Source organism: Macrobrachium rosenbergii, chromosome 20, assembly GCF_040412425.1.
Source record: "Macrobrachium rosenbergii isolate ZJJX-2024 chromosome 20, ASM4041242v1, whole genome shotgun sequence".
NCBI classification, from domain to species: Eukaryota; Metazoa; Arthropoda; class Malacostraca; order Decapoda; family Palaemonidae; genus Macrobrachium; species Macrobrachium rosenbergii.
The window spans coordinates 46,236,480-46,255,784 of NC_089760.1; the positions used below are offsets into that span (position 1 = coordinate 46,236,480).

At 43.2% G+C, this 19,305-nt stretch overlaps 1 protein-coding gene across 1 annotated transcript in view; it reads left to right on the plus strand.

Moving 5' to 3' along the window:
• Nucleotides 1–19,305, plus strand: part of LOC136849330 (long-chain fatty acid transport protein 4-like) — a 431,083-nt gene that overhangs the window by 243,540 nt on the left and 168,238 nt on the right. The window contains exons 8-10 of the mRNA XM_067122690.1: nt 9,469–9,504; nt 12,803–12,814; nt 14,530–14,546. Of these exons, the coding sequence (XP_066978791.1) occupies nt 9,469–9,504; nt 12,803–12,814; nt 14,530–14,546 (65 nt within the window). The remainder of the gene's footprint in view (nt 1–9,468; nt 9,505–12,802; nt 12,815–14,529; nt 14,547–19,305) is intronic.

The window sequence follows — 19,305 nt, forward strand, 5'->3', positions numbered from 1 at the left end:
AAAAAGTCCAAGCTTTCTAACAAAAGTGGCGTAATAAACTTGATAATGGACTGTTTGTAAAAAGTTGTAATTTTTCATAAAAACCCCTAGAAGAATTATGAATGAATAATTTAATAATTTCTTCACATAATGCTCAGAACAATTTGTATTGAAAAGTTAATATATATATATTATATAATATATATATTATATGATGTTATATATATATAAATATAATATAAATATATATATATATATATATTATGTAAAATATATATATATATATTTCTATAATCTTTATATATATTTTCATAAAATATTAATACAGGCAAATCTTGGTTATCAGTGGTTCAACTTCGATGGCTGTATATAAGCGAAAATCAGCGATTTTTGTTTATTGGCACCGAAAATCGCTGATTTTCATTGCCAGAGAAGCCCTGAAAAACTGGATCGCAGTCAGCCCTTGGCAAGGGACCATAAACTAAATCTTCCTATCAGGATTCAAAAATAGCTTTCAAATAATGATGATTTAACATGCACATTTCTGCTGACCATACCACAGTCTCCTTGACGGTCTTTGATGTTCATTCATTTGAGCTGACGGTGAATGAGTAATCAGGCAAGATGAGTGACTCATAAGTATTGTCATTGACCTAGGACTAGATTGTTGCGTTGAAGTTTATTTCCCTTGTTTTATAAAGCCTCTTGGGACCATCACCCCCTAAATACAAATTTCAGTCTAAAGACATTCATGTGGGAGGTTACCAAAACACTGAGTCAAACTTTTAATGTTTCCTGGAATTCGAAGTTGAACTTGGACTATTATTTGAGCTTAAATTATTGACCATACGATTCAGTCTATATCTAAAATCTATAACCTTGATTTCTACTCACCTGGCCTACTCCCACCATTCCACCAGCAGTATGGTACAAAGGTAAGGGATTATATATTATCTCATCTTCACTTAGCCCAAGCATATAGTGTGTTGCAGTGACAAAGAACATGAACCTGTTGAATAAAACAATAAAGCCCTTTATACCATCTGTAATAATTTAGAATCTTACTCAAGTGCAGTGTATCAAAAGAAGCTAATACAACTGTTGCAAAACCTTATTCATAAAGTAACAGAAAACACACTACTAAAGATTTCTGTTGGTGTATGTAATGTGTTAAGGTCAAAATCCCTGGCCCTGCAACAAAGGAGGCCATTCAGTATAATAATGAGTGTGTGAAATGAAAGTGCCTACTGAATCTGCTGGTCACATTCACTACAGTAAACATGGGTCTATTCATTTAAAACAAAATAAATATGGGTCTAATCCTTTAAAATGAAATGTATCTAAATGCTCTCAATTGCCCCTGGCATAGAAAACTGCAGTGAGAATGCCGGATTGTTGTAAAAACCCTGTGATGCCACCTTTCTTCTTATGTTATAAACCAAGGCTTTTAGGCATGAATAGCAATGATGACTGACAAAACAGATGAATCAGTTTCTTAATACCGGCCCTACATGAGGGAGGAATTTCATTGTTGAAGACATGATCAACTATACATTCTATGCTTTGGATGAACTGCAACTGTCAACACTGAATGCTATGCTGAAGTGTGACTTGAACAAGTTCACTATTGTATAAATGTCTGTTCTATCGAGCCTGTTAGGTTTGAGAAAAGGCAGATATTTTTACCAAGCTACTTTGGTTCTCAATGGACCCCTGACTAACATGGAGTTACCAGTGATTAAAATAAGGTATTGAAGGAAGAAGAGGTGGAAACCACCTATATGTCAAATATCAGGTGTCTGCAAAGCATCCTTAAGTGGTTTAATGATGTCATTAAATACATGAAGGAAGTTGATCCTAGTACTTTTAGTAGTGCATTACATCAACAATCCATTCAGACCTTGGCTCTATGAAGAGAGGCTGGCACAGGGGCAACAACTTGCCCAAAGGAGATTTCTTCTTACTTAAAACATTTCTACTAGCTAAAGCTTTTTTGTCCCATCATTCTAGTTCTCCTTAACCTTTGCCACCAGAGCAAGGAGTCTCTCTCCATTATTCTACATCCAAAGGAGCTGTCTCTTCCCTACATCTCACTCAGTCTGTTCATCCACTAACCCTAACAGTTCCTCACCATCTAACCATCATCGGAACTGAGAGCATTTGATGAAAATTAAAAAGTTTCACAGATCTCTGTGGGATAAAGGGAACTGTAGTCAACACTGCCTGAACTTGACACAGATTATGGTGAGTACAGATTACTTCCATTGCTTTGGTATTTTTACTTTTGCTCTTCCTAATACCTACTGTTTTACAGTATGCTTTGCTTGATAGTCTACGTGAAACAGAGGATATTCCATTGTATTTTGGCAAAAATATCACTGATAAAGGCTGATGGTTGGGTTGCAATCACTTGGAATGTAGTTTGATCTTTTGAACATTAAATGTTGCTGGATTCATATGTTGCTTTTCATCTGGTCGGTATGGAACAGTCCAACTGAACAGCAAGACACAAGTGCATAAACATACAAAGTAAAGGCCTTATATGCAGAATCCACCTAACAATAAAGATAAAGTGAAAAGTAAGTTTAAAAAGTCTCCAAAATCCCCACCTCAATGGCTATAAAAAACAGTAGCTACTATAGTCAGATGATGATTTCTGGGAGTCTGAATCTATGCTTAGCTGGGTGTGGAGAACATGAGAGGGCAGTGCTGCTAAAAACTTGATGGATGCAATGTGAGAAGAAGCATAGAAGGAAGTTTATCTGGAGAAGGAAAGGTTAAAAATTTAACTATAAATTAGCTTTAGGATAAAAGAATTGAAGTGAATATAGAATAAAATCAAAAGGACGAAGAATGAGTCAAGAAGATACCAGTTTGAAGAAGAATATGAGAACACAATACTCAAGGAAGGAGTCAAAGAATCAACAGAGGCCATTTGTTGAGTATAGACTGACAGATTGAAATTGAGTAAATTGAGAAGAGGAACAAATTCATGCGATTTTAAATATAATAATGCTGGAGACTTCCTATGCAATAGGGTGTCATTCATGATGGGACCAATCATACATAATTTTACCAAATGTCTGTGATTAAGAGTGGAGGCCGGGAACGTCACACAATTCAAGATTGTACAGTGACACTCAAAGATAGCATGAGATTTAATGATGCTGCTAGGGGAGCATCTCACAGCTGTACTGAGGAGCAGGAATTAAAGAGGCCAGACATCAAGACAGAAGAAAAGGAACACAATTGTGGTGAGGTTGAAATAACAATAGGAAAAGATAAAGAGTATAGGGAGTTATCTATTTTTAAAATGGGTGAAAAGAGATTCCTGAATTCAAAAGCCCTCTCTCCTGTTGCCAGGCTTCATTATAGAATGCAATTATTCTAGTATGAAGCCATCTCTCATTATGAGGTTCTGAGGTGGGTAAGATTCAGCAAAAGAGGACAGTGCACTTTTGCTATGGGACACTCGTTCTACATCACAAGGCAAAGTATTGGTCTCAACAAATGCTCTATGTGGTGGTAAATTTTTCTTACAAGATCCAAGTGGTGTTGTTATTGCTTTCAAATGTCCATACCCTTAGATTTATAATCATGGCCTTAATATGTATAACTTTTAGTCCTATTCTGAAATACTCAAGTATATCTCACACTTATATGTTTTATATCTGACTTCTGAAGAGCCACTTCTTTCTTTTTGTATTGCAGGCACTTCCTATTGTTTGATTTTTGGTTCAAGTTATAATTAGTACACTTTGTGACAACTGTGCAAGTTCCACGATCTAAAGTAGAACAACTGCCACAGAACTTCTTATTTTTGTATACCTGAAGAGGATATCCAAATTTGAAGCAATTACAGGTTTGCAGGGGTTTCTGCTCAATGAGGCAGACTAATATTTCCTCTTTTTCACGTACCATGTGGGAGTTACACTATTACCTTCAAATGTGAGGATGATCATTGTGATTCTTGGAACTTCTTTAAGTTCCACTGAGGTCTGGTAATCTGACTAATCACTGTAATCTGCCTTTACACTGCTTAGCATGAGGGACTACATTTTTTATTTGGCACAAATAAGTTTGGATTTCAAATAGATCTCCATGTCTTATAGTACAGGTTGGCCATCACTAATCTGGCAATTGTTAATCCGGTTCCATCACTAATCTGGAGCTAATTTTGGCTAGTGAAATTTCAACTTTCCCAGGTCACTGCACCAACCTGCCACTACTATTTGCTGGTGCTACTCGTGTGTACATACATATCCTACATACATGATTGTGTTTATCTTTTGGGTTGAAAAAACTGAGAAAATGCAGTAAAAATATAAATAAGAAAATCATAAGCGTAACAACACAAAACAAAACAAGCTGTTGGAAGTTCTCTGATGCCAGTAAGTGAGTTTGTGAGCTTGTACATAGCCTATGCACATGATTGCATTTATCTTTTGAGTCGTAAAAATGAAAAAAAAATTAAAAAATACATTAAAAATATTAATGAAAATGGTATAAAATATAAATAAAACAATCATAAGCATAACAACAAGAACCAAAACAAGCTGTAGCAAATTCTCCAATGCCAGCAAATGAGCTTGTGCATTCAACCCTACACTCACGATTGCATTTATCTTTCGGTTTGTAAAAATAAAAAAAATTATAACATACAGTAAAAATATAAATAAGAATAGCATAAAATATGAATAAAAAATCATAAGCATACTAACATGAACCAAAACAAGATGTAGCAAGTTCTCCAATGTCACTGAATGAGCTTGTGCGATCGTATGTATCCTATGCACATGATTGCATTATCTTTTGGGTTGTAAAAATATAAAATTAGAAAATACAGTAAAATATAAATACAAATAGTATAAAATATAAATGAAAAAAATCATATGATTGACAACATGAACCAAAACAAGCTGTAGTAAGTTCTCCGACACCAGCGAATGAGTTTGTGTTCATATGTACCCTATGCACATTATTGTATTTATCTTTTGAGTTGTAAAAATAGTAAATTAGAAAATACAGTAAAATACAGATGAAAACTGCGTAAAATATATATAAAAATCATAAGATTGAGAACACGAGCCAAAACAAGCTGTAGCGAGTTCTCCGACGCCAGTGAATGAGTTTGTGTGTTCATTTGTACCCTACGCACACAACTGTGTTTATCTTTTGGGTTGTAAAAATTTAAAAAAATAGCTAATAAAGTAAAAATATAAATGAGAATAGTATAAAATATATATAAAAAATTCCAAGATGAAAAAGACGGAAATCCTGACAGCCCTCCCCACCTCAAGACGTAAATGTGCTTAGCTGCATATTCAAGCTCTTCACTTTGGAAGTGGCATAGATGAACTTTCTAGAGTAAGTCAACAGAATTACCTGTACCATTTATTTGGCTTGTGCTTCACTAAAATTTCACTTTATTTTCATTTAATGTTTCATTTTTCCTTATTAACCAACTTGTGCTGTTTTACAGGGTATTTTAAAGGTAGGATGAGGTATTAACTGTTGGGTAAAGTGTATTCTAACCTAACCATTCTGTAATCCAAAAAAAATCACTAATCTGGCACTATGCAGGCCCCAGTGATGATGGATTAGTGATGTTCGACCTGTACTGACTTTTTGGATGATCTTATTATTAAATATAAAATAACTTACTTTAAATAATGCTGCAGTGATCAAAAACTTACATATGGTTTGGGTATTCTTTGAAATCGTAACTTGATTTTTGAGTCAGTAATTCTCCTTACTGCAATCAGCTGGATGGTACATATCCATATTCCTAGAAGCTCTATCACAGAGCTCCCGTAATCTAAGAATTGCTCATTTTCATTTTTGCAAGTCATTTCACTAGAAATTTCTACAAACTCATAGGAAATTCATGCTTCTCATTTCTCGTCCTATTTTTTAAGTTCTTTCTTATGCCTAATATTCTTCTATAATTCTCAAATGACATTTGTAGGTTTCATAATGGCATAAAAGGCACTATTTAAAAAGCACTTCAAATCCTTAAAAGTATTTTGTAACTTCTGGTTTATTTGTTTCATAGCCTTTTTTAAACAGTAAAGTACGCAAACCTTCACATTCTTTCCTGAAAGGCTAAGGTGGTTAGTCTCCTAAAGCTTCCTTCTGATTCAAGTCTAAGGATGCCAATCTACTCCTGGATATTGGATTCTTCAGTGATCCTCGTATTTATGGCTTGCTTGTTTCACATTTCTCTTAAGTCACACAGCCTATTGGGAATATCTGACAGTTAACTGTGTATGATCATCTGGAATAAAAGTGTAGGAAAAACAACAGTAACATCAGAAAACCTTAGGAAATGAACCCTAGTCCTACCTTATCTGAAGGGATAGCACCAACATAATTAGGGTGGCTTGAGTCCAGGCCAAATCTGTTTGATGAAACTGAAAGCAAACCAGTATACCCATGGAATCCAAGGGCCAGTTCCTAGAGAAGTCTCACGCCAGAGATATCAATATTGATGCCTCTACGGTCTAAACATCATCAGGTGGTTGATGAGATCACCACAGTTCTCACTGTAAATATTTCTTGATTTACATGAGAGATACGTTCTTGAACTGATCATTTAATGTAAACATTGTTTAATGTAAACGTTATTATCCAATAAAACACATTTAAAGTTAAGGTGGATGGTTTTACGGTACATGAAACAAACACTTTTTACAACAAATACTGATTCTTTACTATCCCTTTACCAGGAAGGTGACTGAGAATATAATTAAAGAAATTGTACCAAAATGGCTAATCAGCTGATGGAATGGTGATTTGTGGGATTTTAAATAAAATGGAAGCTTGGCATTATCATTTATTTAAATTTAGAAGCATCTACCAAGGCAGTTTGATTGGTAGGAAAGAACCTTCAGTTTTTCACAAAATCAAGAGGTGTAACAGCAAAGAAAGTTCTCCTCAGTTTTAGACCTCCTAATCTGGGAGATTGTGATTTATTTCTGATACTAATAAAATTGAATATTGTATAAACACTTTGTAAAATATTGCTCTGCCTAAATGCTAAATAAAAAACAATTAGACTAGAAAAGTAGTAAGAAATTGATTTTGCTGTTTAACCTCCACCAAGAACATGACTGGACACTTTATGTTTCATAGATTATGACTAATTCATATAATGATCTTAAAGGAATGAAATGTATATAAAAAGAACAATACAAGTTTCATAGTTTATATGATAATTTAAATTTGGTCAATTGACTTCAGTGACATATTGCATGTGCAATTTTATAAATTATTTTCAGTGATAATTATCAAAACTGATATTTTATATATCATGTACAAATTGTTATTTTCAAATATATATTTCTGAGTCCAGTCCCGTGTCAGCCGGTGAAATTCCATTCAACACGAATTTCTAGGTATAAAATTGCTAGATATACCAGAGAAAAAGAGCTTTCAGGAATGCTGGGGTTACTACCCCAGATCGAGCCGCGTCTTCTAGGAAGAAGGCGTCGGTATAACCAAGGGTGAGTGAAAGGATCACAACCACAGAGCTTACTCGAAAGATCTCCCTATGTCAAAACCCCCGGAACAGAGCGGTGAGCCGTTACAGCCCCCACACTCAACACCCGCCAGGGCCGGCGACACCAGCGCCACCTACCTCATTCCATTTTCTAGCACGTGACTTGCTTCTTTCTTCTTTTTTTGTGCTTGTGCCTTTTTTTGGATTTTTCTTGCTTTTCATCATGTCATCGAGCAGCTTTACCATCTCCAAGTTAAGTACCATCTTATTGTGGGGTTTTTATCGATATAGTTTGGCTGTTTTGGTCTCCTTTTTCATAATTATTGAGATCTTATTATGGCCACGGCGTCCCCTACCAGCCATGTCGACCACGAGGCGACTCCTTCAGTTTTTTTCTGTTGGGGTTGTCTCTTTGTCGTTATATTTTTATCTTTTTCCCCTGGTTCTCCTCCTGGCGGGTTTCCTGGGCATGGGGCCCCTTTTTGAGTTTTATTAAATTTTTGAACTTATTTCACTAGGGTCCCTGTTAGGTTCCGTCATGCCCCGTCCAGGTCTCCCCTCAGGTTGAGTTCCTTTGGTTTTTTAGTCTTAATTATTTTATTATTTATTTTTATTCTTGGCGTTGGTGCTTTTATATATTTTATTTTTTTGTTTTACCTCTTTGTGGTAGCGGCAGCCTTAGATCTAACTGCGCTTCCTCGGGTAGGCTACGCACCCTATTGAGCACATTTTTGATTCTTTTTTGTGTGATGGTTTTTATTTTATATGTGTGGGTCTTTTCCCTTGCCTTACATTGTTTGCTCCATCCCCTTGCCTCTGGGTTAGGTGTGGGAGGTCCATCAGGTTGAGGGAGTTTTGTTGCTGTTTCCTCCAGGGTCGTTTTTTGGTGTGGCAGAGTGAGCCCCCTTAGTTCTCCCCCTTTTTTTGGGGTAGAGTTCATTGGGTGTGTCTCCTCTAGGCTATTCGCCTTGCCTTTTGCCCCCTCTTTTCGGTCCTGGTTGGTTCTCGGCACAAAATTTCTCTCCCTGTTTTTCCTTCCTCCTCCTCCCTTCTGCCCTTCCGTTTTCCTAGGATATACCTAGTTAGGTCCATATTAGGCTTTGCCTAGTCAGGAGTCGGGCATTGAGGCTTGGTCGTTCCTTCCTAGGAGTAGGCCACCCTACCAAGTTTCATATTATTTCTTGGAGTGGTGTGTGTTTGCAGTTGAGCGGGTGAATCATTTTCCCCGTCTCCTGTTTTCCTCTTCTCTGCCTACTCCTCTTTCCCTACCCCCACCTCCCCCCCCTCCAGCCAGCTCTTGCTCTACTCTCGCGGGTGACGCTAGATGGCGTTTTCTCCGAGTTGGGGACTTCTCTGGTGGAGAGAGATTCGCTCCCTCCCATAACCAGTCCCTAGCATCGCTGTGTTTGTTTTGGTGTTTCGTTTACTCGCTCTCCAAACGAGCGGTTTTCGAACATTCTATCCTGGATCTTTCCCTCTCCGTCACGTTGCTTTGGTTGGGTTATTATACTTGCTCCGCTTATGTTATGAACTTGGCCTATCATGATGAGCATTTTGCCCACCTTGTTTCTCTGGCGGGAGGTAGTAGAGAAGAGGAGGAGTTATAAAGGGGATCCCTCCGGTCTCCTTGTGGATTTCCCATTTTTACCATCACTTGTTTATTGTTTATTTGATTTTTATATTTATTGTATTTAGATAAGCTGTTTATCTACGGGAGTACTCTCCTTTTTTTATATGTTTTATACGTGAGTCCGGTTCCACCCTGGGGTTCCGCCGTGTTTTTTTACTGGCAGCCCTTGTGGTGAGTTCCTGTTGTCTCAAACCTTTCATTCCCGGAGTATTCCGGGACTGGAAGTTCTTGCCTTCCACTCTGTTTAATTTAGAGCTTATTGGCCTAGTTTATGATAAGGGTTTCTTCTCCACACCGAGTATTCGGTTGCAGTTGAAATTCCCTGGCCTTGCCAGCTTTAGGTTGCTTAGAGTGGTAGGTTCATGTACTTTTTTACACTTACAGACTGTTCGCTGTGAGGAGCCGGGGTGCACCCACCCTCCAGCAACCTTATGGACACGTGGTGTGCCGGACCCACGCTGGTTGTGCGGTCCGACTGGATGACCTGGTTGTCTGGCACCCGATGGTTGTGAGGTTTGCTTCGCTCTGTGCGCTGCATCCAGGATGAGTCGGTAAGATGACAGTCTTTTTCTCCGTTTACGCTCCTCCTCATTTGAATATTTTTTATGGTTCCCGGAACTGTTTTTTTCAGTTCAAGCCCTAATTGTCTGGCTTTCTTACAGGCGGATGAGTCCTCCAAGAAGTCTGCCTTGGAATCTCTCCGGGCCTGGGTGGCTGGGTTTGGGAAGGAATGTTCCGTCGGGGAAGCCCTATGTCCTCGACGCTAGGTTGAGGACCTGCTCTGACCCCGGCGCCGGGTGGCGGCGCAGTGCCAGAAGATCTTGCCACCCCCATCATCCAGCAGATCCGGGATGCGACCCAGCCACCCCAAGAGGATATCCTTTACGCTGAGGTTTCGGAGGATGTCGCCGCTTGGACTTGGACCTGGAACCAATGAATACAGAACAGGACCAGGTGGTAAGTAGTGAGTAAGTGAGGTTGTTGGGGCGGGCCCCTTTTTGACTCCCCTTCTTCATCTGTATCTTCTTTTTCAGGTTTTGTAAAGTCTTCCTCCTTGGGTGATAGGGCTCCATCAGCTGTCCCCAAGTTGAAGTTGAAGACTTCATGGAAGGCGAAGGGCTATAAGTCCTCGTCTTCCAGGAAAGCATCGCCTTTCCCCGTCGAAGGCTAAGGTCTCAGCACCTGTAGCCTCCGGGAGCAAACCTGGTTCCTCCGGCAAAGGCGCGAGTAAGAGGGCATCAAAACCAAGCCCTCCTCGCCAACCTGCCTTTGACGCGGAGGCGTTTGCAAAGAGATGTTCCAGCTGTTTAAAGAGGTTCTAACAGAGGTCCGAGTCAAACTCAACAAAGATTTCTGAGAAGTTTGCCAGCCATGATAACATACTGGCGGGAATGGCTCACCCACCCCAGCGAACCACAGTATGTTTCCCGACACGGCGGATCTCCCTCCCTTTGATGTCGGGAACCCTTGGCGTTTTGCCCTCCGGGCCATCAACATGATGGCAAACTTGACTGGTGAAGGTCTTGGCACGAGGCGGTTGGAGGAACTTGAGTTCTTCCCCCAATCTCCTGCCCCCTACCCAGGCTTCGTTAGGCTGACAGAGGAAGCCTGGATTCGCTCAGACAAGGTTCCTAGGAGACTGTCATCTTCCCTAGGGACCAAGCTCAGTCGGCTCTCCTGCGCACTCTGGCGGAGTGGCAGGCAGACAATACAAACTGACTCCTTTCAAGGGCAACTTCACTATGTTTGCCCTGGGAGACAACTTGCCCACCCCTTGCCTGAACAAAGTCGCTCTGGCTACGGCCGAGCGTGCTTTGATGGCAATCCCTTGCCTCAGCTAAGGGAGACAGACTCCACTTCCCTGGTATTCCCAGGGGTGATGAGTTCTGGATGGATGCTCCGTCCACCTTCACTGTCGGGAAGCTGGACCCCTTCTGTGCTTCAAACAGTTCAGTGAGCAGCTCCCTAAGCTGCCGAAGCTTTGCTGAAGGCGGAGTTTGATGCCCGGACTAAGCTAGCCCGGTCCTTGAACTCCGTCTGCCTCACAGAAGCGACTGCCGTCTCCTGCGCAGACGAGCCACTTTTTCAGGTTTGGCTAAATCCCTGTTGGCAGGGTTTCAGTCTGACCTGTTTGACTTCATCATGGCCAGACTGGAATGCAGGAAGTTCATCTTTGCCAATGCCACCATCCGTCATGAGCCTAACAAGCTCATGAAGAGCTCGATCTGGGGACTAACCTCTTCCCAGAAGAAGAGGTTAGCCAGTGTTATGGCGGAGGCTACAAGGGCCAACCAGAGTCTGCGCTCTCGCTGGGGCATCTCTGCCTATAAGCGGAAGACCCCAGAATCTGGCGGCCCCCAGACGAAAGGAGGCAAACGTTTTAGGAGGCATAAGAGGCCCCACCATCAGGCGGTTGTTCAAGCCGTCCCGGTCTCGGCAGTGCACAGCCCTCCACCTCAAAGCTCATCCCCAACAATATGTGCTGGTCCAACCAGCTCATTCCCTTGCTGCACCCTATGTTGCTTCACCAGCATACAACCCACCTATGAGGGCCGTGGGTTCTTTCACGGCCTTAATAGGAGCGCAAGGGGGGGAAGAGGCAAGGCCCCACAGAGGCAAGGCCAACACCACCCCAAGAGGTAAACCTGGACGTGGTAGAGGGAACAAACCCGCTCCCTCCCACTGAGAACAACACAGGTAGGTGGTCGCCTGTATTGGTTCAGGGACCAGTGGACCTTCAGCCCTTGGGCACACAGCATTGTGTCCAAAGGTCTGGGATGGAGCTGGATCAAGGACCCTCCTCCTCTGAACAGGTTTTACCAGCCACCCTCATCAATCCTACAGGACTATGTGACAGAATTGCTCAACAAACGAGCAATAAAGAAAGTAAGGCACCTAAAGTTTCAAGGCAGGTTATTCACTGTTCCCAAAAAGACTCCGATCAGCAAAGAGTGATCCTGGATCTGTCGCGTCTAAATCTCTACATAAAATGCGACAAATTTCGCATGCTTACGGTAGCTCAATACGGACTCTACTTCCGCGTGGAGCCGTCACCACCTCTATCGATCTTTCAGGCGCTTATTATCACGTCCCGGTTGCGCGAACTTCTCTCAGTTCTCGGTTTCAGACTCGGGAATCAAGCCTACTCCTTCAGGGTCATGCCCTTCGGTCTAAACATTGCCCCAGGATATTCACAAAGCTGGCGGACACGGTAGTTCAACAACTCCGGTCCCAGAGGATATCCCTAGCAGCGTACCTGGACGATTGGATAATTTGGGCACCAACAGTTCTGGGTGTCGGAAGGCCACGTCCATAGTCATCAACTTCCTGGAGTCGTTAGGTTTTCAACTGAACAGAGAGAAGTCCGCCTGACTCCGGAGTCCCTGTTTCAGTGGCTGGGTCTCCAGTGGGATCTGTCCTCTCACACGCTATCCCTCCCGCCTCCCAAGAGGAAGGAGATAGCATCTCTCACCAGAAAATTTCTGAAAATCCAATCAGCATCCCGCCGGATCCCAAGAAAGAATCCTTGGGTCTCTTCAATTTGCCTCAGTGACAGACCTGCTCTTAAAAGCAAAATTAAAAGACATAAACAGAGTGTGGCGGAGTCGAGCCAATGTCAAGCTCAGAGACAAGGTCTCCTCCATTCCCTCGAATCTTAAAAAGGCAAGACTGCGGCCTTGGTCCTCAGTCAGAGGCCTGTCCAAGTCAGTTCCGCTTCAGTTTCCCCCTCCGGCACTAGTTGTTCCACACAGACGCTTCCCTAAGCGGCTGGGGAGGGTATTCACCAAAACAAAAGTACAAGGAACGTGGTCCACAATGTTTCAGCAGTTCCATATAAACACCCTGGAAGCTATGGCGGTCTTTCTAACCTTAAAGAAAATCCGCCCCCCGACCGGTTCATATCAGGTTGGTATTGGACAGCGCAGTGGTAGTTCATTGCATCAACAGGGGCGGCTCCAAATCAGGTCGAGTAAACCAAGTAATGGTTGCTATCTTCTCCCTGGCGAACAAGCACAGCTGGCACCTGTCAGCCACCCACCTAGCGGGGTGCAGAACGTGGTGGCGGATTCCCTGTCCAGGACTACTCCGTTGGAGACGGAGTGGTCCCTGGACGGAGAATCTTTCAAATGGATTTGCCGCCAGGTTCCGGGTCTCCAAGTGGATCTGTTCGCGACGGAGAGCAACTCAAGCTTCCCTGTTATGTGGCCCAAACCTGGACCCTCAGGCGTATGCCACGGACGCAATGACAGTAGATTGGAACAATTGGGAGAAGATTTATCTGTTTCCCCCCAATAAATTTGCTGTTGAAAGTATTACACAAACTCAGGACATTCAAAGGTCAACCAGCCCTGGTAGCCCCTATTGGCCGAAGAGCAATTGGTTCCCTCTTCTTCAGGAACTGGGATTGCGGAGTCTTCGGATTCCCAAGCCCAAACTGACCCAAACAGTACAAACCAAGACTGTGTCAGCTTCCTCAAGAATTCAGAATGCCCTAGTTTTATGGACTTTATAAAATTCGCAGCCCAAAAGGAGCAAACATTGACCCTGTTAACACTCTGTTTTTAGAATCAGATAAAAGAGATTCTACTCTTAGACAGTATGACTCAGCAGTCAAAAAATTAGCCTCCTTTAAAGCATCTGAAGCCAAAACCATGACTACTAACCTAGGAGTTTCCTTCTTTAGATCATTGTTTGAAAAGGCCTTGCTCCAGCCACTATTACCACAGCCAAGTCAGCCCTGAAGAAGGTATTTCTTATATGGTTTTAAAATTGACCTTACAGATTCTATTTTTCATCTATCCCCAGAGCATGCGCTCGTCTGAGACCCGTATCACGCCCACATTCTGTTACGTGGTTTCTCAATGATGTTCTTAAGTTAGCATCAGAGATTGATAACTTTCAATGCTCTTATCAGGATCTGTTAAGGAAAACCTTATTTCTGATTAGCTTGGCTTCAGGTGCTAGAATCTCAGAGCTGTCGGCTCTCACTAGAGGTGATGATTTTGTTAACTTCCTCCCGTCCGGAGAGTCCTCCTTTCCCCTGATCCTAGATTTTTAGCTAAAAATGAAGACCCTCAAGACAGGTGGTCTCCTTGGAAGGTGGTGCCCCTTCCACAAGACCAGTCTTTATGTCCAGTTTATACACTTAAATCTTACCTTTTAAGAACTCCACAGTGTAAGTCGGGTCCTCTTTTTTATCAGGGAGAAAGGTGGTACTCTTTCACTGAATGCAATAAGACAACAAATTCTGTATTTTTATTAAACAAGCCAACCCAGATTCAGTTCCTAAGGTTCATGATATTCGAGCAGTTGCTACTTCCATTAATTACTTTCATAATATGGATTTCTCAGAACTATCAAATACACGGGTTGGAAATCACCTCTAGTGTTTAAACGCCACTATTTAAAATCACTCAAGCCCTGAAATTTTCTACAGTGGCTGTGGGAGTGTCATCTCCCCACCTTAATTAATCATATCCTTTATCCTTCCCTTTCCCCCGCCCGCCTGCCTCATTTACTTCTCTGCTTGTCCTCCTGGTTGATCATGCCTCACTGCCTTGCTCCTCATATTGATATTATTTGTCTCTGTTGATTGGAAACTGTAATCTGACATGTTATGATTGTGTTTTCTTGTGGGGTACTGGGCGGTTTTATTTGGCTCCATGTACCCCAGATATATGTATATATACTGTATATTTTATTTACCATTTGATTTTGATCTCTTACGTGTTTAGCTTAAGTTTACATGTGTAGTTTAAAGGTTGTATTTGCCAATTAAGATTATATGTGCCATTGAACCTTTCAATTTCAATGTACATTATGCCTTTAATAGTTTTAAGTATTTTGAGAACCCTTCCCTGTTGTGCTAGACCTCCTAATTTTCTAGTATTAAGTTTTTGATGTGCCTTAGGTTTTCAATGTTTTGACACATGTAAGAGATTCCCTCATTAAAACCATTTTTCATAATTTATGTTTTTTCTTCAGATTACCTTTTTTTCCTCGTAGTTTGCAGCCTTGGCATGATTCTCTGTCACTATTTCACCGGCTGACACGGGACTGGACTCAGAAAAGGGATTTTGACAAAGGAAAAATCTATTTCTGAGGAAGGTCCCGTGTCACCCGTGACCCTCCCTGACTCACCTATGGCTACCACCCCTTTTTTGCACATGCCAAGTCTGGGGTTAGTGCTAGCATGGAATGAGGTAGGTGGCGCTGAGTGTCGCCGTCCTGGCGGGTGTTGAGTGTAAGGGGCTGTAACGGCTCACCGCTCTGTTCCGGGGTTTTGATAAGGAGAGATCTTTCGAGTATGTTTCCGTGGTAGTGGTATTTCACTCACCCTTCTTTATACCGACGTCTTCCTAGAAGACGCTCGACTGGGGTAGTAACCCAGCTTTCCTGAAAGCTCTTTTTCGTAGAGTCTCAACAGGGTGTGACCATGTATAGCTGGTGAGTTCTAGATGATGATCTATGCTTGAGGCGTGACCACAATGTGACAAGACCATATTGACCATACAATGAGGAATGGCATTAAAAACCAACCACTGACCAAGCCTAACTAAGTTAAGGATAGCATGAACTAAAAACTAACGATTGGGAAGTCCGCCACAGACGATCGACCCAACAACCACCAAAAACACTATCAACCATTTTCTATGGGATAGGATGAGTGTCATCTCCTGCCCCAGGAAAGTATCTGCGGAAAACGTGTGGTCCTAGCGAGAAGCAGTTCTCATGTCGTCTTCACACATCTCTCCAGGTACATTGTGAGGCCGGTACAGAGTTAACTCCGCCAAAATGTGGCACCCAGAATGTTGTAGGTGACATATTCTTCTGAAAAGCACTGAAGTCACCAACCGCCTACTCACCTCGGCATTGACTTTCAGAAGTTTAAAATCAGTGTCTGACAGCATGAATGGGCTTCTTTTAATCGTATCCCTCAGAAGAAAATGAGCATTCTTTGACATAGGTAGTCCGGTCTCTTTACGGAACACCATAAACTATCTGAGGACCTCGACTTTCCCCTTCGTCTTGTCTAAGTAGACTTTGAGAGCTAACAGGGCAAAGGACTCTCTCTGGCTCTTGAATTGGGATTTCAGCCATGCCCTTGATTTCAGCTCTGGGCCAAGGGTTAGACCGGGCTTTCATTTTCGCTAAAAATGAGGGCTTAAGAACAAACTGCGTTATGCCTTTAAAGCCTATATGTCTACTAAGGCTTGCAGTTCACTAACCCTCTCTTTGCAGTTGCTAGAGCGGTTAGAAAAATAGTCTTCTAGTAATGTTCCTCAATGACGCAGAGAGCGAAGAGAGGTTCAAGCGAACTGGACATTGAACGTGCTTTAACATCCAAATTCCAAGAAGGAGTCCTTAGCCGAGGCACCTTCGAGGTTTCGAAGGATCTGAATAGATCGTGAAGGTCTCTGTTGTTAGACAGATCCAAGTCTCTATGCCTAAAAACAGATGATAGCATACTTCTATACCCCTTGATAGTCGGGACTGCAAGTTTCACATCACTCCTCAGAAATAAAGAGAAGTCTGCTATCTGGCTCACAGAGATCATTAGTGGAGGAAATACCCTTCTTTCTACACCATCTCCTAAGAAACAGTCCGCCGATTGGTACAAATTGCTGGAAGAGAGAGTCTTCTCGCTCTGTATGCTTTCGCCACTGGTCTAGAAAAACCTCTCGCTCTGGCCAGCTTCTGCGATAGTCTGAATGCAGTCGGGCACAGGCGGGGTTTTGTGATACCTCTCAGTGGGGTTGTCTGGAGTGGATCGACTCTCATGGAGCAGAGATCTCCGGAGAGAGTCTACTAGGAAGGACGCGGCCTCTGTAGACCATTCCGCAAGAAGGCCAAAATGGGGCGTTAACGTCATCCTCGTCCTTCCGGCAGCGCCAAACTTTCTGATGACTTCTCCGATGATCTTATGCGGAGGAAAGGCATACCGTGCATCCCATTAATCCCAAGAGGCGATCCACTATGAGAGCTCTGGGTCGAGAACAGGGGAGCAGTAAAGAGAGGGAATCTCTTAGATCTTGGAGGTTCTTGAAGAGATCTACCAAGGGACGTCCCCAAAGCTTCCACAGTCCTTGACACACCTCTTGGTGTAGGGTCCACTCGGTCGGCAGCAGTTGTCGCTGCCGACTTAGAAGATCCGCACGGACGTTCTCTACGCCTGCAACAAACCTCGTGAGGATCGTAATATTTCGGGCCTGAGCCCACAGAAGGATGTCCTTTGCTAAGGCGAACAGGGACCGAGAGTGAGTTCCTCCCTGTTTCTTGAGGTATGAAAGGGCGTGGTGTTGTCGGTTGATCTGGACAACTCAGTTATGACCTAAGCCCACCAGAAGAAAAGAGAGACCAACTGAATCGCCCCAATTCTTTGAGGTTTATATTGCCAGGACACTGTTCCCCTCTCCAGGTGCCCGACACTTCTTCCCTCCCCAGTGTTGCTCCACCCCAAGATGGGTGGCGTCGAGAAACAACACTGGTCGGGGGTTTCGAGAAGTTTGAGGAGAAAAGGCCTGCCAACTTCGATGGATCGAGCCACCACCGAAGGTGATTCTTTACCTTTGGCGAGATACTCAGAGAAGCTTCCAGATTCTCCTTGTCGTGCCAGTTCTCTGCAAGGAAGAATTGAAGCGGTCTGAGGTGCAGTCTCCCCAGGGAAACAAACTTCTCAGTGATAAAATGGTCCCCAGCAGACTCATCCATTCCCTCACACCAAGCATGTTCTTTCCTCAGGAAAGCTGAAACTTTTCTAAACACTGAAGTTGTCTTTCTTGAGACGGAAATGCTCCGAAAAACCACTGAATCCATCTGAATCCCCAGATAAGCGATGGACTGAGTCGAGGTCAGATGGGACTTTTCAGAAATTCACCAAGTCAGGAGGACCGTCAAGGTCAAGTCGTGTGGAGATCCTCCAGACACCTTGTCATTGACGAGGCTCGAATGAGCCAATCGTCCAAATAAAGAGAGACTCTTATTCCTCCAAGGCGAAGCCATCTCGCAACATTCCTCATTAAGATCGTGAAGACCATAGGAGCTGTGCTGAGCCCGAAGCAGAGGGCCCTGAACTGGAATACCTGTCCCCGCAGGACAAATCTCAGGTATTTCCTCGATGAGGATGTATAGGGGACGTGAAAATAGGCGTCCTGGAGATCCGGGGAAAACCATCCAGTCGCCTGGTCTTAGAATCCCCATGACCGGCTGGGCCGTCTCCATTACGAACTTTTCCTTCAGAACGAAATGGATTCAGCTTGCTGACGTCAGAACTGAGGTCTCCATCCCTGACTGCTTCGGAACCAGAAACAGCCTGTTGTAAAAGCCAGGGATTATGAAATCCGAGACTTGCTCCACAGCTCTCTTCTCGAGCATTTGCTCCCGAGCAGGTCAAGGAATCTGCTGTTTCTCTGATGATAGGATGGCTGACAGATCTATGGGATTCGTGCCAATGGGCAATAAGAGGCCAGGATCTTGTATCCTTTTCGATGACTTGGAGGGACCAGCTGTCCGTCCCTCTCTCTCTCAGGCTCTTGCAAAGAAAGAGCCTGGCTCCTACCCAGAATGTCTGAAGGTCTACGAGTCATTTCTTGCCCCTGGTCTTAGAAGGGGCTCTACCTCTTGAGGGACCTCTTCCTCGAAAGGACGATCTAGAGGAGGGTCCTCCACGAAAGGGCTTCTGAATCTTGGAAGCCTGCCCAAGGGAAGAAGTCGAAGGGGCTGCAGGACGTCTAGAAGACTGGGCCAGGAGGTCCTGAGTAGCCTTCTCTTGCAATGTGGAGGCCATATCATGACTATGAGGTTGGGAAAAGATGGCTAGCGGGCGAACAACAATTCTGCCTTCTGAGTAGGAGGGCCGACTTAGCCGTGAAGTTGCAGTCGTGGCTCTTCTTTAAAGCCCGTACAGAAATGGGCAGCCAGTTCTTCCAGGCCATCCTAACGCCTTGTCCATGCAGGATGGGACACTAAACAAATCTCAGGCTAATGGAGTCAGGGGCTACGAGCCTGCAAGTCAGAGACTCCCAGGCACCCAATCCAAAAAGTTAAATACTTCTAAAGACCTGAATAGGCCTTTCAGATGGTGATCGGTCTCAGATGAACCAGGACACCTTCGCTGAAAGGAGAACCTTCTGGGAGCGTCCACAAGGCTAGCAAAAATCCTTGGGAAGAGGAAGGAACTCTCCAGCCAACCTCC